General features: G+C 41.9%; 1 protein-coding gene across 1 annotated transcript in view; it reads left to right on the forward strand.

Annotated features, from left to right (window-relative positions):
- Positions 1–24,205, forward strand: part of SLC6A5 (solute carrier family 6 member 5) — a 31,221-nt gene extending 7,016 nt beyond the window's left edge. Inside the window, exons 8-16 of the mRNA XM_066551594.1 lie at positions 594–728; positions 1,366–1,469; positions 4,087–4,211; positions 7,122–7,234; positions 7,900–8,031; positions 9,476–9,575; positions 17,138–17,238; positions 19,910–20,077; positions 24,050–24,205. Of these exons, the coding sequence (XP_066407691.1) occupies positions 594–728; positions 1,366–1,469; positions 4,087–4,211; positions 7,122–7,234; positions 7,900–8,031; positions 9,476–9,575; positions 17,138–17,238; positions 19,910–20,077; positions 24,050–24,205 (1,134 nt within the window). The remainder of the gene's footprint in view (positions 1–593; positions 729–1,365; positions 1,470–4,086; positions 4,212–7,121; positions 7,235–7,899; positions 8,032–9,475; positions 9,576–17,137; positions 17,239–19,909; positions 20,078–24,049) is intronic.
- Positions 24,206–24,512: the final 307 nt, after the last annotated feature.

The following is a 24,512-nucleotide window of genomic DNA, read 5'->3' on the forward strand; positions in this document are numbered from 1 at the left end:
TATTAAAACATTAAACACACAGCCTCTGTTGTGTATTTAGACATCATGATGATTAGGTCTGTCTAGCTAGCTGCAGACTTTCCTTTTGTTTTGAACTTGGACCATAGCTATCATCATGGTGATACGTAATTATTAAGAGGTACAAACAGTAATAAAAATTCTTTAGGCTTTTTTTTTTTTTAGTTAAATACAGAAAAATATAGAAGAAACTACAGAAATGTTTTACTGAATGGCATTTCTTATTTCATTTCCACTGAACTGGGATAGTTCCCGCTGGGGAATGATCAAAAGCAGGATTTTCCTTTAGCTTTAAATTCCTCTTGTTCCTCTCCAGATGGAGAGAGGAATCCTCCTTTCTCTGCCTAGAATTCCAGCTCTTGCCACTGTTATTGATGTTACTCCTGTTCCCAGCAGCAAGAAGAGCTGTAAAACTTCAGATTTCCAGGGAAATAACCCTGTTGTTTTCTTAGTTTATCATAACCCCGACTGCTGTCTCTGAGATTGAGTAATTGCCTTCTTCTGGCAATAGTGGCATTTCCATTTCCCCTCCTCTCTCCTTACTCTTTCAGTAACCTCTTCTCTGCCCTGTGCAGGTTGTGTACTTCACAGCCACATTCCCCTACGTGGTTCTCATCATCCTGCTCATAAGAGGAGTAACTCTGCCTGGAGCTGGGGATGGCATCTGGTACTTCATCACACCCAAGTGGGAGAAGCTGATTGATGCTATGGTGGGTTTGCTGTTGCACTCAGAGCTGCTGGGGTGATAAATGATATATATTATATTATGATATATATTTCACATATATTATATATATATGTAATATAATGTAATATAATGTAATATAATGTAATATAATGTAATATAATGTAATATAATGTAATATAATGTAATATAATAATAATAATAATAATAATAATAATAATAATAATAATAATAATAATAATAATAATAATAATAATAATAATAATAATAATCCCAGATCTCCTGGGGGTCTGCTGCAAGCATTTTCCATGTGCAGAAGTGGTGTTGTCATCTGTGGAAACTTGTTCTTCCTCTTACATGGGTAAAGTATTATTTAGGGTCACTGGCAGAGAAAACATCAGTATCTGATGCAGGTTTTCCCTCTTGACTTGTATTTTTTGTTTCTGAATGTATTTGAACTGATATGTATCAAACAATATGGTTTTTATATTTGTGTCTCCCATATACAGCAAGGTTTATGGTGTCCTTTCACATGGACTCAGCAAGAACAGTGCTCCTTATCAAATGAGCCTGATGTGGCTCATTCAGTGGCAGGATTTTGCTTTTAAATATTCTATTGACATCCATTGGTCTAACACTCTTTCATTTTCTTTCCTACTTAGGTTTGGAAGGATGCTGCCACTCAGATTTTTTTCTCCTTATCTGCAGCATGGGGAGGTCTAATTACCCTCTCTTCATACAACAAATTCCATAATAACTGCTACAGGTGTGTAAGAGTGAAATACATCTGTGTTATTAAACAGGTTTGTCCAAAACCAGTTATCCTTCATCTTCCAGAAATCTGGTTTGCAAGACCCCTATCTCTTGTCTTTTTCTCCCTTGTCTTTTTTCCCCTGCTGCCCTTTTGTCCTTTCTTCCTCTCTGGTATTTTTTCTCTTTTCCTCTCTTCTGTTTCCTTTCCTATTTTTTTTTTTTGGTGTGCGTGGGTTTCGTTTACATTTAACCATTTTTGTGTATTTTTTCCTCTCCCCAGATCCTAATCTACTAGTCTCAAGATGATCATTTAGGCTTGTTACAGTTCCTGCTGGCTGCCCACTTTCAGAATGGGCAGGCTGAGGCTGAAGGGCAGCCTGGGATGTATCAGGAGCTGTGGGCAGTGAGACAGAATCACTTGGCAGCTCTGCTGGAGGACAGCCCACGAGCAGAGTGAAACATGCAGGACTTTAACTGGCAACTTCCATTGATGGGATTCCTACATCCCCTAAACGTTCTTTCTTTTTCCAGTTTTTCCAATTACATGCAAAAAGTTATTCCATGCTATGAAATCTAAAATCACTTCTTTGAGAGCTATTTTTTCATGGGAAAAAGTCATAGTGTGTAATTTTTCATGCAAAAGCCTGCCAGCTAAAATGTCTGCAGATGGAAAACACAAAAGCAAGTGGCACTGGTGGAGTGCTTCCCTGCTATTTTACAGTTTTTAAAGTCAGTCTGAAGCAAAGCTTTTCCAATTCTTGCAGTGCCAGAGGTGCTGATTCAGGACAGCCAGCAGCATGCACAGGGACTCCCCCAAGAGATGCTCAAAAACTTTCCCCAGTCAAGATTTCAAGGCAAACACTCCTGGGGATTTCCACTGCCATCTCCTACGGCTTCTAAGTACAGAATACAGAGTACTTAACCTAAAAAGAAATGTGGATGAGGATATTAAAAATAAATTTAAAAAAATTATTTTAATAGTGCTCAAAAGTAATTTAATGAAATTATCCCAAAATATGGATGAAAGCTAACAGTGTTGCATACACAGTAACTCCCACCCAGCAATCCTTTGGGTCCTATTTTTGAAAACACTATTCCTGAGCCTTTTTTTTTTTAATGAATAATTGCAATCAGAATATCAGGGGGAAAAATGGAGGAAGCATCATGCTACCTTACTGCAGTAACTTAACAATCTTTTGTGGCGTTTGGAAGATCATAATGAAAATTTTGAAGGGAATACATGGTAATGAAGTATAAAAATATCCCAGTTCTAATACCTGATAAATGCTTTGCCTCTGTTAGGGAGTGATCTGAGAGACCAAAGTAGAAATAATTAGAAAAGCTTAGTTACTCACAGTATTTTAAATTTTACGACACAACCTTGAATATTGAAATGAAGTATGACTATTTTCTTTTTCAATTTCTATATTCATTACATTTTAATACATAAATTGTAATTTTCAGTCACACATTGATTTTAAACATAGTCCAAAATCTATAATTGCAGTAAATATAAATTTACATAAATTTAATTGCAGTAAATATAAATTTACAAAAATTTAATTGCAGTAAATATAAATTTATGTAAATATAAATTTACATAAATTGACTTCATAATGAATACCTGAAATATTTCAAAGCTATCTAGGTTTTGGAAGGTTAACACATGGTGATTCCAAACAGCACACTGTCATTATTTTTTTCTGTAGACCCAAAGAATTAACAAAATAATTCCTGTTAACACATGCTCTGTTGGACATTCTAGAAGTTTGCCAGCTCAGTGAGGTTCTTTGACAGCTTTTCGAGTTGTGTTTCATTCTCTTCCTGACAAAACAATATCAGTAGGAATAAACAATTCTAGCCAACATAAACCCCCTAAACATTTAAAGTGAGGGATTTGTTTTTCTGAAGATGTAGTAGTTTATGGGGAAGTTCTCTGGACATGCATATTGTTTAAAGAAAAATCCTATTGAAAAAAATCCTATAGAAATCCTATTGAAAGATCCTATTACATTCCTAAGAATGCAATAACTATGGAGGGCTGGTTTGCTGTCAAGTCTTGACATATCCAGCATAGTGAGATGTTCAGCTGAAGATTTCTTGAGATTCCTTTGATAATTACAACCATGGAAAAAGGTACCAAGGAGTCCTCCCTCTACAGACAGGAAGGTGATTGAGCAAGCTCTGCAACGTACGGAAAGCTTAACCCTGGAATTTCGTGTATAAGCACAAGAAAGACAAGACAAAAATCATCTCAGCTGGGCAGCAGTGGTTAGTCCATACCCAATGTGGAGAGCAGATGTCCTGTGAGGCAAAGAGTTAAAAAATGTGTCACAAATGAAGTCACCATGGCTGTCTCTGTTCTTGAGGAGGCCAAGAGCAGATGTGCTTGGCCTGTGGTTCCTGCACAGCACGTGGGTGATGGAAGCTTGCAGAGGTGATTCCTGGTGCTGCTGTGGAGACTTCTGTGCTCTCTGATCAGCACCAAAGGCACCTGAGGGGTGTAAAAGTGTGCCTTCACCAGCACCCCCACAAGCTGTGTGTGCTGATGAGAAACTCCTGAAATACAAATACATGTACAAAACCTTCCTCGTGTGTATCCCAACAGGCTTCTTGTGCTTTCTTTGCAGGGACACACTGATAGTCACGTGTACCAACAGTGCCACGAGTATATTTGCAGGCTTTGTCATCTTCTCAGTCATTGGCTTCATGGCAAATGAGCTCAAAGTGAATATTGAAGCTGTGGCAGACCAAGGTAGGGCTCACTGGCATTTCATTACTTAGACAGGCACCCTGTGGCACTTCCAGCTCTGTTATTAATGATCACAGGTATCTGATATATGATGGCTCCAGTGTCATTGATATTGGAGGTGGGAATGATGACTTCATGGTGTGGATTACTAAACCATGTGCAGGCATTTCTGCATAGGAGAAGGTAGCCCGAGAAGTCAAGATTTTAATTAAAGCCTGTTAATCACTTGTTTGGTAAGAGAAGGAAGGAAATTGAGACTCATTTTAAGCCTTTGTGTGAATGACTGGTGGAGGGTAGGGTGGGGTGGTTATTGGCCTTCTCATTGGTCTCTGCTGCCGTTTGAGGAGGATTTGACAAGGTAAAAGTTATCTCTGGTGGCGGGAATTTTGGATGAGAGGAGGGTGGGAGAAATCTGGCGCGAGGGGTGGATTGTGCTTCTGAGCTGTGGGGAGCAAGGAGATGCCTCCTCAGACAAGAAAAACATTTCTGAAGAACTGCTCAGAACATCTTGGTTAGTGAAGAGAGGTGGTCATTTGTGGGGATCTGAGAGGTCTGAATTGGTAGTGCTGAGCTTAATTGGTAGAGCTGAGCACCACTATGCCCACAGAACCATAGCTCTGAGTGCCAGTCAGTTTTTAGGAGTAATGTCTACATGAATATTTTAGACTTTACCTCCATTCTGGAACAAACAACGAAAGCAGCCCCAAAATCTCAACCACACTGCACTCACCAAAATGATTTGTGAGGAGATGGAGCTAAAGGAGCTGAGCTTGAGAGGGGCTGCAGAGGAAGCTCCCAAGAGATGTGGAGAGGGGCTGAGGGATGGGACTGCCAGGCATGGTGGAGGGACACCTGGCTCAGCTGGTACCTCTCTCTGGAGATGTGAAATACTCAGCACAGGAGGTCAAAACCCCTTTTCTGCTTGGTGTCTTGGAGTGAGCACCTCGTCCCAGGCTGGAGCTCTCTGTTCCCAGCTGTCCCAGGGGATGTGGGGGCAGCTGTGGGGGCATTTGTAAGAGCCTGTTCAGATAATGTGGAATTATTTCATGAGGGTGAGGCTTTGCTGCTCTCCATGACAGGGGGAAACAAAATTTAGTGAAGTAATAGAAGATGGATTTGCAATAGGAAGAGAGTGAAGATGAAGGGGTAATTGTGGACTGAGGTGCATTATGCATATTGCATAATAGTAGTTAAAAAGCAAACCCAAGAACTTGTGAAAAGAACAGCCCTTGTCATCGCCTAATTATTATTTTTTTTAAATTCTAAAGTTGTATTTCTTTTTGCAGTGAAGGAAAAAAAAGCCAAAATGATGATGAAGCATAATCTCCTTTCAAGTTTTCAAAACCTTGAATGAAAATGTTAATGGAAATACAAAGGGTTTTAATTTTTTTTTCCTTTTTTTTCTCCTAAATTATTAATCTGAAAAACATAGTATTTTTTTTTTTCATTTAGAGTTTTCTTTTCAGGAAAAACTCATTTATCTGATGAAGAAATAAAACATGGAGGGAAAGACAGCACAACCTCTTTTTGTTCTACTCTCTGATTAAGAGCATAGTGTAGTTGAAAAGGGTACCTTAAAATGAAAGTTCAAGGTAATTTTACTTTTTAAGACATATAAAGTACTTGGAGTTTTCCTGGCATTAATAACTTTTATAAAGAGTTCATACCCACCAAATCTTGGAAGATGGAAGGAATGGGAGCTTGTGACTATTTCCTGTGGTTGGACGCTACCAGGTGTGTGTTATCTAGGAGGGGCTGACCTGGAGACATGCTCATATTCTATAATTTAACTTTTCCTAAAGGTGTGATTCATGGGAACTCATTATTCTGAGACTTAATTAAACTTCTATATGCAGGCAGTGAGTTTAAACGGAGTCCTTATCTCCACCAGCCAAGAAGAAATCTTTTTTCATTAAGAGATTAAAGAGGTGTTTATTAATAAAACAGAGGTTCCACATGCAAAAAGTAATTTTTTTGCAGCACATTTTAAAGGAAGCAGCACTTACTGAGTCATGTACAGAGTTTGTTTTGTTTTGTTTTGTTTTGTTTTTTTACTGTGTTTTAACTCCTGTATTTGCCTGTTGTTCAGAATTGAACCCCGAGCACTGCACAAGCTACCCAAGGAGATGATTTTTCTGCTGCTGAAACTGGATTTTTCTCAGTACATGAGCAAGCAGCAGCTCTCTCCTGAGCACAAGCAGCATGTGCAGATATATATATATATATAAAATCTAAGCACTTACAAAAATACTTTTTCTTTATGATCAATAGAAATTAAAGCCCTATATATATATATATATATATATATATATAAAATCTAAGCAATTACAAAATACTTTTTCTTTATGATCAATAGATATTAAAGCCCAATATATATAAAAAACCCCAAACAAAAAAAACCCAAAAGGATGGGAAATTCCTGATTTAGGCTTTAAAAGATTCCATCTCTTTATTTCTTGTGCTCTGCATTATTTTGGCTTTTCTTGTGGACTTTTTTAGAATCACAGCAGTTATTACCTTCTGTCTGCTGTCAGGTCTGGGCATGTTTTATATTCTCTCTTCATTTAACAGCGTGGCAATGAGCTGAAGAAGAGTGTTTGCATTTCCATTCATGTTGTAGCACTGAAGTGTGAGTGTTTGCCATGGGTTTCTAATTGGCAGGGAAATTGCAGGAATTTGATCACAGAAACATTGCTGCAGTGTGCAATTTTTGCTATTTTTTATAACTTTTGGATCAGTGTGTTTGTATAGTGGTTGAAAATGCATTCTGCCTGGAAAGTTGGACTAAGTAAGTGATTTGAAATTTACAGTGTAAATAGAAATCAATCAGGTAATGCTAAACTCTGTAATGTTTGAGCCTTTTTGTAAATAGGAATGATTGAATGTGATAATCTTTATTTTTCTTATTTCTAGGTCCTGGGATTGCTTTTGTGGTTTACCCAGAAGCCCTAACTAGGCTGCCCCTCTCTCCCTTCTGGGCTATAATATTCTTTTTGATGCTTCTAACTCTTGGATTAGACACCATGGTAAACTGCTTTTGTGTCCCATTCTTTTCCTTTTGATTTTTCTATTTATTTGTTTGGAGGACCATGCAATTGATTGCTATTTCCCGTGTGTGTGACCGTGTTCACAGGGGTTCTTGGATAAGGGAAAAGACGAGGATCTGACTCCATGTTTCAGAAGGCTGATTTATTATTTTATGATATATATTACATTCAAACTATACTAAAAGAATAGAAGAAAAGGTTTCATCAGAAGGCTGGCTAAGAATAGAATCAGAAAGAATGATAACAAAGGCTTGTGTCTGGACTCTCTGTCCGAGCCAGCTGGGCTGTGATTGGCCATTAATTACAAACATCTAAGATGGGCCAATCCCAGATGCACCTGTTGCATCCCACAGCAGCAGATAACCATTGGTTACATCTTGTTCCTGAGGCCTCTCAGCTTCTCAGGAGGAAAAATCCTAAGGATTTTCCATAAAAGATGTCTGCAACATGTGTGAGCAGCGACTCATGAAAAAAAAGAGGAATGCAGTAAGGCCATCAATGCTGAAATCATTTTGGCAGAGCTTTGGTGCTGCCATCTGAGCACTTAACACCTAGGACTCAAAATAATGTTCAGATTCTAATGTTTTCTATGCAGTTGGAGCAGTCTGTGTGCACTGAAATGAACCCTTCTGTTTGTTTGTCAGTTTGCCACCATCGAGACCATCGTGACCTCGGTGTCAGACGAGTTCCCCAAGTACCTCCGGACACACAAGGCTCTGTTCACCCTGGGCTGCTGCGTGTCCTTCTTCATCATGGGCTTTCCTATGATCACTCAGGTAACCACGCTGGCTTTGAGCATCACTGCCTGGCCCCAGTCCCCCTCTGCTGGCTGCTTTTCTCCTGCACAGGCTGCAGAGTGTTTGGCTGAATTCTGCCACAAGCGACACATGCTGTGTCTGAAAACCTTATTAAAACAAACAAAAACAAACAAACAAAAAGGATGCTCTGACTGAGATATTCTTAAAAGACTTTGCTGTTCAAGTCTTTCTGAGAAACAGGCCTTTAAATTTTTCTCCAGCCAAACATCTCCGAAATAGTAACATTTTGTAAAGTAATAAATAAATAAATATATAAATTAGTAATAGTAATAATAGCAATAGTAATAATAGCAATAGTAATAAATAGTAATAAATAAATAGTAATAGTAATAAATAAACAAATATATATATATATATATATATATATATATATATATATATATATATATATATATATATATATACACATATATATTTATATATATAAAGTATAGCAATAAATTAAGTATTCAACCCACACTGACAGAAGGCAGGTTTAGATCAGACATTAGGAAGAAATCCTTCCCTGTGAGAGTGGGGAGGCCCTGGCACAGGGTGCTCAGAGAAGCTGTGGCTGCCCCTGGACCCCTGGAAGTGTCCAAGGTCAGTCTGGATGGGGCTTGGAGCAGCCTGGGATAGTGGGAGATGTCCCTGCCCATGGCAGGGGGGCTGGAATGAAATAATCTTTAAGGTTTCTCCCAACCCATTCTATGAATAAAGGAAAAAACCCCAATTTTGAATGTGATATAGATATGCACACCTGTTTTGAGTGCCTTTCCTCTGAGACTAGACACATACTGATGCTCTCTGCAAACTGTGGAGTTAATATTGGAACTCCCATCTACTACTGATAAACTTCAGTGTCTTCTTCACTAATACCTTCAGCATGATATATAATTTCAAGATGAGATGGACAAAATCTTAATATTTTATCAATGCTTCCACCCTTTTTTCTTTCTTTTCTTCCCCCTTACCTCATCGCCTACTAGCCCAACTTTGCTGTTCCAAAGCCCAGGAAGGATTCAGTCCTTTATTCACTTGAATTATGCATCTAAACTCCATCATGGAGACAGGATATTAAATCCTTTCCAAACAGATGAACTGGACTCATTATTGTGGCAGCTGTGCTTCCAATGGTGATTTTGATTTTGTTGTGGTATTCTGTGTTTTGAGACACTGCAGGTGGAAGTTCTGATCACAGTTCAGTCCTTCATCTTAAAGGACTGAATTCAAAGTCTTCCCAAGCTGTCCTAGCTAGCAGAATCAGGCGTGCCCTCTGCTTTTTTCCTGTTGGATTTGATATTCATTGAGGCAGAAGGAAGAGCCTGGCTCCAGCTGATGTGTGGATGCTGCCTTGGCTCCTGCTCCTCTCCAGTCTGCCCGCCTCAGTGCCAGGGGTAATCCTTTCTCTTTCTCTCCTCAGGGTGGAATGTACATGTTGCAGCTTGTGGACACTTATGCAGCCTCTTACTCTCTTGTCATTATTGCCATCTTTGAGCTTGTTGGAGTTTCCTACATCTACGGTAAGAAAAAACCTTGTTATTGGACAGCCTCTGTCAAAGCGACATTTTAGAGAATGAGAAGTGAAATTCTTAAGGAAAGGAATAATTTTTCTCTGTAATAAAAGCCCCAAAACACTCTTAGTTTGGACAGAAGCATGACAGGACTTCAGGATCCCTTTAAATGCATGTATTCAAAAGACTTTCATACAGTCTCAAGTCATTTTCCACCAAGAGCTCAATGATATGAGTATGAGAATAGAGCAAACATTTGCTGACACTTTTCCAGGGGTGCTTTTGTGCTTCAACAGTTTTAGGGACAGAGACCTCCTGAGCCAATAGAGTTTTATATATATATAATATATTATATATATATTTTTAATATATATATATATATATATACACATACACAAAATATATACATTAAATATATATTTATATCCAATTTATCTATTTATTTATTTGTTTATTTATTACTATTACTATTTTAGGGTGGCCCTAGCTGGATGCCAGGCACCCACCAGAGCTGCTCTATCACTGCCTTCTGCAACTGGGCATGGGAGAGAAAATATAACAAATGTTCATGGGTTGAGATAAGGACTGAGGCAGGTTGTTCAACCAATACTGCCATGGGCAAAACAAACCCAGTTTGGGGATATTAATTGCACTTATTGCTAAGAAAAACAGAGCAGAATAATGAGATAAAAATAAATCCTAAGAACACTTTGCCTCCACCACTCCCTCCTTCCCAGCTCTATCTCATCCCCACAGGAGCACAGGGAGATGGGGAATGGGAGTTATGGTGAGTTCATCACAGGTTGTTCCAGCTGCTGCTCAGGAGAGGAGTCCTTCCCCTGCCCCAGGATGGGGTTATTCCCACAGGGCAGTTCTCCATGAACCCCTCTAATATGAGTCCATTCCATGAGCAGCAGTTGTCCATGAATGTCTGTAATGTGGGCCACTCTGCCATGGGGTGCAGTGCTTCAGGGACAGCCTGTATGGGGCTGTCACAGGGTCACAACTCCTTCAGTGGGGGTCCCTACAGGGTCACAACTCCTACCAGCGTGGAGAGTCCCAGCATGGAGTCCCCTCTCCTTGGGTCTGCAGGTCCCTGCCAGGTCCCTGCCCCAGCCTGGGCTTCCCACAGGTTCACAGCCTCCTCTGGGCACCCCCTGCTCTGCTGTGGGCTCCTCCATGGGCTGCAGGTGGGTCTGTGCATCCCTGTGCCCTCATTCCATGGGCTGCAGGTGGGTCTGTGCATCCCTGTGCCCTCCCTCCATGGGCTGCAGGTGGGTCTGTGCATCCCTGTGCCCTCATTCCATGGGCTGCAGGTGGGTCTGTGCATCCCTGTGCCCTCATTCCATGGGCTGCAGGTGGGTCTGTGCATCCCTGTGCCCTCCATGGGCTGCAGGTGGGTCTGTGCATCCCTGTGCCCTCATTCCATGGGCTGCAGGTGGGTCTGTGCATCCCTGTGCCCTCCATCCATGGGCTGCAGGTGGGTCTGTGCATCCCTGTGCCCTCCCTCCATGGGCTGCAGGTGAGTCTGTGCATCCCTGTGCCCTCATTCCATGGGCTGCAGGTGGGTCTGTGCATCCCTGTGCCCTCATTCCATGGGCTGCAGGTGGGTCTGTGCATCCCTGTGCCCTCATTCCATGGGCTGCAGGTGGGTCTGTGCATCCCTGTGCCCTCATTCCATGGGCTGCAGGTGGGTCTGTGCATCCCTGTGCCCTCATTCCATGGGCTGCAGGTGGGTCTGTGCATCCCTGTGCCCTCATTCCATGGGCTGCAGGTGGGTCTGTGCATCCCTGTGCCCTCCCTCCATGGGCTGCAGGTGGGTCTGTGCATCCCTGTGCCCTCCATGGGCTGCAGGTGGGTCTGTGCATCCCTGTGCCCTCATTCCATGGGCTGCAGGTGGGTCTGTGCATCCCTGTGCCCTCCCTCCATGGGCTGCAGGTGGGTCTGTGCATCCCTGTGCCCTCCATGGGCTGCAGGGTCACAGCTGCCTCTCCGGGGGCTGCAGGGGAATCTCAGCTCCAGCACCTGGAGCAGCTCCTGCCCCTCCTTCTGCCCTGCCCTGGGCATCTGCAGGGCTCTTCCCCTCACATGTTCTCAGCCTGCTCTTCTCTGCTGAAATAACACCTGTACAATAACTTTTTTTTATCCTTTTAAAATCTCTTCTCAGGGATGTTGCTGCCATTCCTGATTGGCTCTGATTTGGCCAGTGGTGGATCTGCCCTGGAGCCTCCAGGGATTGTCTCTGTCAGACACAGGGGAAGCTTTTACAGCTTCTCACAGAAACCACCCCTGTAGCCCCACTGCTACCAAAAACTGTCCCTGCAAACCCAACACAGCATTTAACAACTTCTGAAGGCTTTTTCCCCATGTGCACATCCAACTTCCCTCCTTCTTATTTGTCCATAATGTAGACTCAAGACTGGGCAGCTCCTCAGGATGATTAATTATCCACAGTGGTCACACCAGGGATGTTGATCCCTCTTGATGTACATTAAATTGTGCATCCTCAGCTAGTATGAAACAGTGCAATCATCACAAAGCTGCTGTAGTTGCAACAATTGATACCAGCTGCTGATGTGCTCCCAGACTTGCCCAGTGTTTTCAGGAGGCTGATTCTTGGAAATGGAAAGATCTTCCCACATACCATAAAAAAATAATTTATGCCTGTAATGGAAGGCTGTTTCTGCTGTTGCTGTGGAGAGGAATGGATTATATAGTTTAATCAGCTAGGCATAAAAATCCAAGATGTTCTGCTGAAGCTGCTTGTGTAGCCACTGACTTTGGGTTCTGGCCCTTTTCACTGAATACTTGTACCTGCCTGTGTTGTGGAGTCCACTCTGTAATATAAGTGCTTTTAAATATAGTCCAGGTTTCAAATTTTGGTGAATTTAAATTATAGTCCAGGTTTCAAATCATGCAGAATTTAAAATATAGTCCAGGTTTCAAATCCTGGTGAATTTAAAATATAGTCCAGGTTTCACATCATGCAGAATTTAAAATATAGTCCAGGTTTCAAATAATGCAGAATTTAAAATATAGTCCAGGTTTCAAATCCTGGTGAATTTAAAATATAGTCCAGGTTTCAAATCATGCAGAATTTGGTGCTCTTGCTGGAGAAATAAATGTTATAGACAGGACAGGGAACCAGCCCTTCCTTGTTTTCTCTGGTTTCATGGAAATTCAGCAGTGTATTTTAACCTACACTGACATCCAATTCAGTGGGTACACCTGAGAGATTGGCTGCTAAGCCAGACATGACCTAGTGAGGAAATGCTATAGAATATTATGGAAATACTCAAAACACAAAGAGAAAAGTCATGTTTTGGTTGAACAAAATTCTTTGCTTTTTATGTCCCCAGAATGTAAATAATTCAAGTAGAGTTGGTTTAGAGGTGAAATGAAACCCAGCTTCTCTAAAATCAATGCAATTTCATAGGCAGTGATGAGTGGGGAGACTTACAAAGATTTTAAGGTTTTGCTGGGGATTTTTCCTCCTCACTTTGCTGACAGCATGCCTGAGCCATCCTGTGCTAGATGTTTTCACTCTTCATGGCCACCAGCATCGACAGCATCACCTGCTCTGTGCCAAATATTGCCCCCTTTAAAGCCATTGCTATTAGTGTGAAAAAGTTCTGTGCTTAAAATATTTTTAATATTTTAAAACCTACTTAAATCTGTGAAATTTCTTTGCTCTGCATGACTTTAGAGAAGGATGAAGGTAAACAGGGAGCAAGAACTGGCTCTGTTCCTCCTCTGAACACTGTGTGGCAGAAGCACTGCAAACCAGCCTTTGTGGAATGACATCTTAGTAGGTTTGGAAGAAAAAACTGCTCTGGCCAGTGTTTGCTTTGCCCAGCAATTCCAGTATCCCTTGAAGCATTAACACTTATGAAAAACACAAAACGATGCAGAAATAATAATAGCTCTGCAAAGGAAGGGCCTGAATGGGGGAGAAGGCTTTTTTAGTGAGTTATTACTTCAGTGTAATCAGATGTGGAAAAGGTTTGACAAATTACCAATTATTCTTTTTGTGCTTTCTGTACAACTGATTGTTCATCAACAGATGTTGGCAAAACCTTGGCTGCAATCTATTTCAAAGGAATTAACCCTTTGCTAGACTGAGGAGCTTCCTTTTGTGCAAATAAAAAGGAAAGACATTAGAATCATTGCCTGTTTGACTAATGTGCCAGAGCGACTTTTACTGTGCTAAAGCTGCTTTTGCAAGGACTGGGCACAGAAATACATCTTGTGCATTTGTGATTTGTGTGTTGCAAATGCAAGCAAAGCTGCTGCTCGTGTTGTATCCCTTCAAGCAGCGCTCAAAATTGGCATAATACATTTTCAAGGTGTGACAACTGCTGTTTTACACTCCACTGCCACCTTTCTCTGTGCACTTGTACTCTTCATGGCAAGCAGGTTGGCACAGCAGTGGCAGGTGCTGTTATGATGAAATAAATTTGTCTTTAGTTCTTGTTACATGTTCTGCTTGCTGAGCTTGCTGAGATTTTTAAATTAAAAAGAGACACACATGGTTATTTCCTTGTGATCACTTATTTTTCAGTAGAGTCAGTGCTTCATGATACAATCAAATGCAGATTTTTACTTCACACGCTGGTTTAGATGTGTATTCTCTGATTGTTTAGATTATGATGAATGATTAGTAAAGAACAGCTTAGAGGTGGGGGTATTAATTTAATCACCAGCATAATTCCCACTGTTGCATTTTGTAGCATGAAGCTAAAGACAAAAATCCCTGTGTTTGAGTGAAGCACTGCTGGAAACTGAAAATACATGATGGAAACTTTGTTTATGCTCCATCCAGAACTGCTTTTTGTCAGTTTGTTTTTGGGAAGGTTTGTTGTCAGAGTGAGTGGAAACTGCTGCTGTGTATTTGTGGAAAGCATTGGTCATTTTGAACATTTTACCTGTAGCAGAATAGTGAAGTAGTTGTCTGGCTAGGTTTGCAGCCTCCTTTTAAATGGATTTTATATGTCAGCACCTATGAATACATCATTCTACTTTAGAGAGGGAAAAATCAGATATGGAATATCATGTGTTGTTTATTTCCCAGAGTTATTCAGCAGGCCTGGCTGATCTGAGAGGGAGATCAGATTTACTAAGATCTGGGAAAAAAAGTTGGTGTTCTGTAAACTAAAATATCCTTTGCATTTTTTCTGTGCAACTTCCACTGGAAAGAGATAAGCAATGTCTAATCCCTCCATCTGTTATATACATTTGACTCCTGAATTGCTAATATTTAAGAGTGCCTTACACTGTGAATATCTACTGACCATTCCTAAAAGGAATTTCTTTTTTATTTTTAAAATTAGAGTTTCAAACAAATCTGTGCAGGTTTTCATGAAGCCAGCATGAATTTTGGAGGCAGAAACCCTTGGTAAATATCCAGTTAGGTATCCCTTCTTTGCAGCAGCAAGTGTGGCTGAAGGAGACACTTTAAATGAGATTTAAACTTCGTGGAAATACCCATCAGCCTTGTGCTGCTGCAATTAAAGCCCAGCTTTGTTGCCAGCAGAGCACAGGGATGGCTGCTGTGTGAGCACCTCCCTCACACTCACTGCAGGTAAATAAAACACAGGGACAAATCGTTCAATTGCAGCAAAAATCTCCTTCCAGCTCCATCACACGATGACCTTGGAGGGTACATTTTGTCCAGACAAACTTCTATTCTATTCTTCTATACAAACTTCTATTACCAAGTAGAGAAGGACCCAATTAGTCAGCCTGGTGCTGAAGTACAGTGATTCCATGGGTCATAAAAATTACATGTATTTTACACAGAAGAGGCTTGCTGAGGAAGAAAACTTGTGGTAGTCAATAAAAGAGAAAAAGAAGGAAAGAAATTACAGAAGGAAAAAAGTGACCTCTGAGTGTCACCCTGGTTTTTTAAAATTTTCTAAACTTTCTGATGTTGACATTTTTGTAGTAAATTTTCTCACACACTTTCTGTAAATAACTCATTGTTTTGTATTCTTTTATAGAAGAAAAAAAAGTTGATGGACTGTTGGTTCAACCAATGGCATTGGAGAAGTGCCACTGTCATCCTCCAATCCACTGTCACTTTTAGAAAACTATAAATGTTAGAATCAGAAAATAAACTGCCCTTTTTTCTCTTTCATCTTGAGAACAGTGTGAGCGTGTGTTCTTTAGCAACATCTGAGTTACCTTGGCTCAGTGTTCTGAGCTTACATCCAATGCAGATTTTAAATCCAGTCCTTGCAGTGCCACTTTCCTGTTTAATTTCTGTATTTTTTTCTCTGTTCCCTATGATAACAGGGTTCTTTAGCTCTTCTCTCCCATGCTGGGTGCCTGAGCTGGGTTTCTGTGTGCTGCCCCCTGAGCTGGCCCTGGGGGGCTGCCAAGCATCCCCCAGCCCTGCTGCCTTCTCCTGCATCACAGGGCACTGAGGATGGACCAGTGCTAGTGTTTCACTTTCTTAACTCTCAGAACAATCAGGTGGAGAGATCCATTTCTCCTTGATATCAGCAGAAAGGCTTCCAAACGAGGAGGATCAAGCCTGGGATTATCCCCTCTTACACTCAGCAGCTGCAGCAGCTGAGTCTATACAATAAGGAATAAAGTAGTTTATTACTTTTGTTACAAGCATTTCTTCCCTTACTCAGTGCCTTTTGTCCAGTATTTAAGCTTTCCCCACATCATGCAAGTTAGACAAAATGCTACAGAATAATGCTTTGCAAAATTTAGATAAAATCGGCCCAAATTTTAAACATTTATGTGAACAGATGAGCTCTGACCTCTCCCCTTCTAGGAAAGCTGGAATCAATTTTAGGGTTTTTTAAACTTTTGGATAAATTACTAATGATGAAATTGCTAACAACTAACTTACTAATAACCACCAGGAATAGCAGCTGCTGACCAACACACCTTTCCTGGCACATGGCATGGCCAGGGAGGAGCTGCAGAATGAAAATAACATTTTCTGAAATGTTGCATTTTGCTGAAATAACATTTCCCAATCTTGCATCTTTTATTAACTCAAGTAACCTAATGAAGGTTAACATATCAGCTGACCTTTTTGTTCAGACAACATTGAATATAATTCAAAATATTTACAACAGGTGCTTTTTAGGGACTTTAAGTATCATTTATTCATGAGGGGAAAAAGAGCAGGACATCACCAGTTGCAGTGCTGAGGGGTACAGCTGTAATGCAGTCATGTAGCAGGTAAAGAGAAGCTGAAATACTGCCTGGATATCAATAAGGCTGATCTTCACAGGGGAATAAAACAAACAGACAAATAATTGCAGCTACCCAGTACATATCAGTAATGCTTTAACACAAAACGTACTAAACACCTAATCTCAATGTAAAAGCTCAATTGCTTTAATCCCTAAGAAGGAAATATTATATTGGAATGGTTCCCACTCTATTAATCCCATTTTTACTGTGTAGTTAGGTGCTCTAAGGAAGCTTTCAAACAAAAATTTGGAGTTTGTTTTCATAGTTGGACACAAGGGAGGGCACCAGAGCTCTGCTGCAGACTGCAGCTGGTTTCTTTCACACCTAACTGCTCTTCCTTTTGCTGTTTACAGGTCTGCAAAGATTTTGTGAAGATATAGAAATGATGATTGGATTCCAGCCAAGTAAATTCTGGAGAGTCTGTTGGGCATTTGTGACCCCAACTATTTTAACAGTAAGGGAAAAAAAAATTAACATCTTCTCCTAAGAGTTTTGCTGGTTTTTGTTCATTATGCATGATGTTTCTGGGTGTTAGTAGCCAGAACTTGGATGACAGCACAGGTGTTTTTGCCATGGCTATGTAGTAGAAACAGTGTAAGGAATGGTGGTTTTGGTGGAGAGGGATGGTGAGTCCTCCAGGAAAAGGGTGGCCTTTTCCTGGCCATGCAAAATGCTGCTGTGGCACACCATTGCACTGCAACATTATAGATTATTGTATATAAATATGTAGATATAAAAAATATATAGAAATACAAGAAAATAAAAAATTAAAAATATTTAAAATATATGTTTTAAAAAAGAAAAATATTTAAAATATATAATAAATAGACATGATTGATGAATATAAATATAAATATAAATATAATATAAGATTTTATAAATATCTATATCTATCTATACATATCTATATCTATATAATATTTAATACATACTAATATCTGTATATATCTATATATCTGTGTGTGATATTTATGTATGCACAGGGAAAAGACAAGGTCCTCCTGTGTGCTGTCAGACTGAGCTAGGGACAGAAGCTATTTTATTGCCACAGAAGCTGGTGTAAGAGGGGTGCTTTGGAAAGGCTGAGGTGGAACCGGGCGGCAGAAGGAGAGGATGAGGATGAGGATGAGGATGAGGATGAGGAGGAGCGGGACTGTCCCGTCCCCGGGCCCGGGAGGTGGCGCTGCGGGACAGCGCCCGGACAGGAGCCCTGAGAGGAGCCCTGAAATCTAAAAACAGAGCGACTTTGGTCTATTTTTATTATTCTTCCTATTTTCCTTTCATTTTTATTTCCTCCCCAACACCTTCCTTCAAATTCAGTTAGCATTTGCTTCACGTTTAGTTCTCCGTTTAATAAAAAAAAGTCATGTTCTCAATTTCACCATTGCTATGAAAGTTTTTTCAAGGCCAGGGGACCAAATCCAATAGCTGTATCTACGTTTGCCATCTAGGTTTCTAACACAGTGCTTCCTTTACATTTTAACCTCGGTGCAGATACAATCTGCAATCACATTTTTTTTTATTTTATGTTTTTTTTTGGCACAAGAATGAAATCATTACTTCAGCAGTTTCAAAAGCTTCCAGCTTGACAAAACAAAACAACAGAGCCTTGTTTCACCAGTATCTTCTGTTTGAGTGCATGTAGCTGCCCTTGGAAATTCTCAAGCGTGAACCCCAGGTGCAGCAAGATTCTGTTCTTTAGTGCAGCGTCAGTGCTGGCAAATCTTCTTCTCCCTGGAGGGGGAAGAAAAAGGCACTGGCTGAAGTTAACAACTTATTTTCAGTATTGTTAACTCACAAATGAGGACATTTTTTTCCCTGAAAACTGGAAAAGGCTTAGTTTTCACAGACAGTAATGCCTGTGTGAAGGGAGCAGTGAGTTTTGGTGAGCTCAACAAAATCCTGAGTTGTGAAGAAATGAAATTTTCTCCAGTGAGAATGATTTCTCCAATGGGTGAAATGAAGGTAGTTCTACTTTTCTTGCATAGATTTTCTTTACCTGTTGTCTGCACTGCCCTACAGCATTGCTCTGTGTGAAAGCCAGAGCAATCTGTCTTACCCACCTGTTGTTTGATTGTGACAATGTAGGCCTGCAGTGTGCAGATCACTTTTAAAAAGTTTGAAGACATATTCCAGTTTATAGAGTTAGGATGACATCAACGGTATTTATCTTCTCTTGGGGACCTTTTTTAAGATGAAGGCGTGTGCACATGGGATTGTTTTAGCTCTTTGCTTTTTTTCCAGTGGTTATTTTCAAGATGCTGCCTTAGACCCCATTTTACACTTCTGAAGGGAACTCTAAGGCTTTTCTGCAAATTGCTCAGATCCTTTACTAATCAGACTTGTGCTCGTAGCTCGATCAGTAATCACAACCAGGAAATAGGAAATTATGTTGTTTGTTAAGGAAAATAAATTTGAACTGACCATGTTTACTCTCTAAACTTGCATGTTCTGTTGTTGTTCCCTGCAAATGCAATATTTAGTGAACTCACAGTGAGAAATAAATTGACACTGATCAGTTATAATTCAATTTTTATGCAATGGAAACAGACCAAGCAACGAATTCTTTTCTATTATTGCCTCTGTAAAGCTAATATTTGATACATTTGGATAGCCTAACATTAGACTTTTGTAGACTCCACATCTCTGGAACTAAAGCTGATCATTTTTGTATGTGCCTTCACCTTGTTGTACTTCTGTAACTCTTCTGTGTGCAATTATTGCAAGCACAGGCATTTTCCAAAAGTTACTGAATTATGCACAAATGTAAGCAGATGTATTGCTGTTCACACAGTAAGTGAAATGGAGAACTTACCATAATCACATTAAGTAAAACTGCCAATAGACCATGTAATAAAGCATGTTACTCTAGGGACAAGATTCTATTTCAATTATTCTGGCACAAATACAGTGATTTTTGAGGGATTTTGCAAGATTTCCTAGAAACTCATTAGACTCAGGCTCTGACCCATTTATTAGAGCTGGTGGCAGCACCCTGCCTTAGGTGTATGTGGTTTTATCTGTATTCCATAGACACCAGCTCTGTGTGAGGATACCCACCACTGGTGGCACAGCAGGCTTGTTTTGCTTACTCAAACATATTTGTTTTCCTTTCTTGTTCCCAGTTTATCCTGTGCTTCAGTTTTTACCAGTGGGAACCCATGACTTACGGAGCTTACCACTACCCAGGCTGGTCCATGGTGCTCGGCTGGCTGATGCTGGCCTGCTCAGTCATCTGGATCCCAGTCATGTTTGTGATAAAAATGCATCTAGCCCCAGGAAAATTTATTGAGGTAACGCTTCTGTCTTTTTGCTGTTTAAAAATATGGCCACAGGAGACTGTATCTTTCATTTTACACGGATTTTTGTGATATTGAATGTCTCATACTGCTCAGATTACTTTCTGGTAAGCCAGTTATTGTGTTGCAAGATGTTCAGTTGATTTAAATTGTAGAACTTCTATTCCCAATTTTTCAAATAACACGGTCCTAAATTGTGGAGTGCTTTGTTTTATGAGCTCTAGATAAATTTCATGAGGTTTTGTATGGCTTCATTGGAAGAAAGCTGTTCTAGATTTGTTGGCCTTTTTGTGAAAGCAGCACACACACACAGGAAGCCTCAGCTGCTGGCGTGTGTTGTGCCCAGGGAGCCTGACAATCAGCACCAGGACAGGGGAATCAGCACCAGGACAGGGGAATCAGCACCAGGAGAGGGGAATCAGCACCAGGAGAGGAGAATCAGCACCAGGAGAGGTCAGTCAGCACCAGGAGAGGGCACTCAGCACCAGGAGAGGGGAATCAGCACCAGGAGAGGGGAATCAGCACCAGGAGAGGGCACTCAGCACCAGGAGAGGGGAATCAGCACCAGGAGAGGGGAATCAGCACCAGGAGAGGTCAGTCAGCACCAGGAGAGGGGAATCAGCACCAGGAGAGGGCACTCAGCACCAGGAGAGGAGAATCAGCACCAGGAGAGGGCACTCAGCACCAGGAGAGGAGAATCAGCACCAGGAGAGGGGAATCAGCACCAGGAGAGGGGAATCAGCACCAGGAAAGGTCAGTCAGCACCAGGAGAGGGGAATCAGCACCAGGAGAGGTCAGTCAGCACCAGGAGAGGGGAATCAGCACCAGGAGAGGAGAGTCAGCACCAGGAGAGGGCACTCAGCACCAGGAGAGGGGAATCAGCACCAGGAGAGGTCAGTCAGCACCAGGAGAGGTCAATCAGCACCAGGAGAGGGCACTCAGCACCAGGAGAGGTCAGTCAGCACCAGGAGAGGGGAATCAGCACCAGGAGAGGGCACTCAGCACCAGGAGAGGGCACTCAGCACCAGGAGAGGAGAATCAGCACCAGGAGAGGTCAGTCAGCACCAGGAGAGGTCAATCAGCACCAGGAGAGGGCACTCAGCACCAGGAGAGGTCAGTCAGCACCAGGAGAGGGGAATCAGCACTAGGAGAGGAGAATCAGCACCAGGAAAGGTCAGTCAGCACCAGGAGAGGGGAATCAGCACCAGGAGAGGAGAATCAGCACCAGGAAAGGTCAGTCAGCACCAGGAGAGGGCACTCAGCACCAGGAGAGGAGAATCAGCACCAGGAAAGGTCAGTCAGCACCAGGAGAGGGGAATCAGCACCAGGAAAGGTCAGTCAGCACCAGGAGAGGTCAATCAGCACCAGGAGAGGGCACTCAGCACCAGGAGAGGGCACTCAGCACCAGGAGAGGGGAATCAGCACCAGGAGAGGGGAATCAGCACCAGGAGAGGGCACTCAGCACCAGGAGAGGGGAATCAGCACCAGGAGATTTTAATCAGCACCAGGAGAGGGCACTCACTACCAGGAGAGTTTAATCAGCAGCAGGAGTGGTCAATCAGGAGTTGCTGTGTGCAAATTTGGGTCCTGGATTCACCCAGGAAGGCCTTTCATACATCTCAAGATACTCATTACAAAACCCAGCTGGCAATCTCTGCTTTCACCTTTCAGCTCTTTATTCTTCCTGAATTGGCTGATCTTTTCTGGCACCTGGGCTTAAAATAATTCCAGGTGACAATTTACTTTTAATTTAAGGTTCTTTTGTTTATTTTGCTAATTGGATTCCTGACGCTTTCCCCCACTGCTTCAGAAATGCGGTGGCCACCTACTTCTCTGCATCCCTGAGCCCTGTCCCTGCCTGTCACCCCCTCTCCCTGGCTGTTCCCATCCCTCTGGCTCCTCAGCCCCTGGCAGGATGAGCAATGTCAGTATTTCATCCCTTCATTGCCTTGCCCCTGTTTTCTGGAGAAGCTCAGAGCTCTTATTTTAGGTCTTTGAGGCTTTCTCAGTTCTGCCTTCTCATCACTGCCTGCTGCTTGTGCTGCTCCCACCTTGGGAGAAGGAACAGACACTCTCTCCCCTTTCTGTAGCTGCTTTTACAGTTCAGCTTCCCTGCAAATCCCACCGGGGCTGTTTCTTGCTTCAAAAAATGAAAAGGAGAGAAAATGTGCTAAAATAGCATAATCTTTTTGGTCTCTCAATATGTCACACTACACATGCCTGAGGGAAAAGACCATGCTTCTCTGCTATCCATAGAGGAAAGGAATTTTGTAGGAGAGGAATTTTCACAGTGGTGGGACATCCTAGGGAGAGCATCCAAGCAGCAATGAGGCCACTTGTCTAAAGGGTCATTCAGCTCTTGTGTAGAGCAGACTGCAGGGCCTGGTCAGGAGACAACTGCCCCGACTGGAAATGACCTAATGTGCAATTAGATTTACTTCTTCCTTGCCTCATCAGCTTCTCTCGCTGACACAAATGCTTCAAAACTTCTCATGCCTAAAACTGGCACACAAATTGCCACAAAAACAGGGTACTTCCCTTACTGTGTTTCCAGGTGTGCACCCAAAGGAACACCCAAGAGTTGGATCTGTTTTGTAAGGGCTTTTGCTCGAGATATTTCAGCTGTAGTCTGGTGTTTCCTCAATATTGAGTCTGCTGCATAAAATTATTATGGTTGATTTGGGAGGTAAAAGTTGCAAACTGGAAATTAAGCAGAGATTAAAATAACTGATAGAGAGGTCTGATTCACTTTATTAGGTAATAAACATATAATTGTTCCCTCTTAAGTCATCAAAAATATGTTTTCTTTCCTTTTTATATCTGAATGCACCAATCAAATTATATATTCAATAAAGAACTCAGTGGAAAGATCAGAAAATTTTCGTTGTTTGCCAGGTTGACGTTCTCCTCTTTCTCTTTTCCCGCAGATAGAAACAAAACATTTTGTCATCTCAAAATTAAAATCTTTCCTAGTGATATAGTACTTTTTGGTCATTTGTTTACTTTGGGGAAATATGCTAACTATAAATCCAATTATTCTAATGCACTTACCCACTGCTTAGACCATTGGGCTGAGTAATTGTGCACATGTCCTTCAGTCAGAGAGCCTCACAGTCTGTAGCAGTGGTTCTGAGCTCCCCTCATATGGTGTGGGGTAGAATGTATAATTTAAACCTGGCCACTTGATCCCCTAATAGTCTTGAAAACCTTGTGCCAATCAAATGCTGAGCAGTGTGTTGGAACCCAGGAAATTCCTCTGGCTGCCCTGGATGGCTCCAGCCCCTGCCCGGGGGCTCAGAGACCTTGGCACAGAGCCCAAGACCCCTGTGCCTTTGATCTTCACCCATGGAGCAAATCACCACCTTTATATGAAGAATTACAAGTCAAGAGAGTTTAAGTAGAATAATAGTTAGTTTATCACAGGGTGAGAAGTAGAATGTTGAGGTTGTAGAATGGGGGCTTGGGGTCCCAAGATGGAGGAATTTGGGCGTGCCTTGTCCTTCTTTCTTCTTCCTAGCCTCCATCTTCTGGGTGATGCTGGCACTTTTGGGTTGGTTTAGAGTAGAAGCTCACTGTCTAACATAGGTGATAGGTATTGGGAAGTTATGGTAAATAACGTACATGTAGTTTTTAGTATAAAAGGACAACACCGCCCCAAGGACAGGCAGTGTGCCTCAGCCTGACCTGCCAGACAGACCTTGGTGGGTCAGAGAAAGAACGTTAGAGATAAGAAATAACAAACAACCTTGAGAATGAGAATGGAAAAATCCTGACTCCTTCTTCGACTGCCGGGCTGGGAAAAAGAGGCTTGTACATATCTCAGAGTCACTGTGACCAGCAGAGATTCTGAGAGCAGCAGCGCATTGCCAGGCTGTCATCAATAACCTTAGTGAGCCCATGCTCACTTGCTCTGCACTGATTCTGCCCCATGGCACCCAGTGAGACTCTCTTTTCTCTCCCTGGCAGAGGCTCAAGCTGGTGTGCTCCCCACAGCCCGACTGGGGCCCCTTCCTGGCCAAGCACCGCGGCGAACGGTACAGGAACATGATTGATCCGCTGGGAACCTCCTCCCTGGGGCTGAAACTGCCAGTCAAGGACATGGAACTGGGGACCCAGTGCTAATGATTGTTACAAAAGGGTGGCGATCACACTGTCAGCCTTCTCTGAGTTTATTTTTCGCATTTCTGTTTTCACCCACCGCTTCTTCTTTTCCGCAGTGCCTGAAAGTGGTTGCTTAGGAAAGCAGGACTTGTTGTTGCATGCCATAGGGGAGGCCTAACTAGACCACTTCCAGGTGTGGGTGATGCCTGTGACATGTTCTGTACCTGGGGACGCAGCAAAAGCCCTGTGTGTGACAGGTGACACAGTCAGGTGTTGTCAGGTGATGTAGGAATAAACAGAACCAAACCAAAAAATCTTTAGAGGAAAT

The sequence above is a fragment of the Molothrus aeneus genome, chromosome 6, assembly GCF_037042795.1.
Source record: "Molothrus aeneus isolate 106 chromosome 6, BPBGC_Maene_1.0, whole genome shotgun sequence".
In the NCBI taxonomy this organism is placed as follows: domain Eukaryota; kingdom Metazoa; phylum Chordata; class Aves; order Passeriformes; family Icteridae; genus Molothrus; species Molothrus aeneus.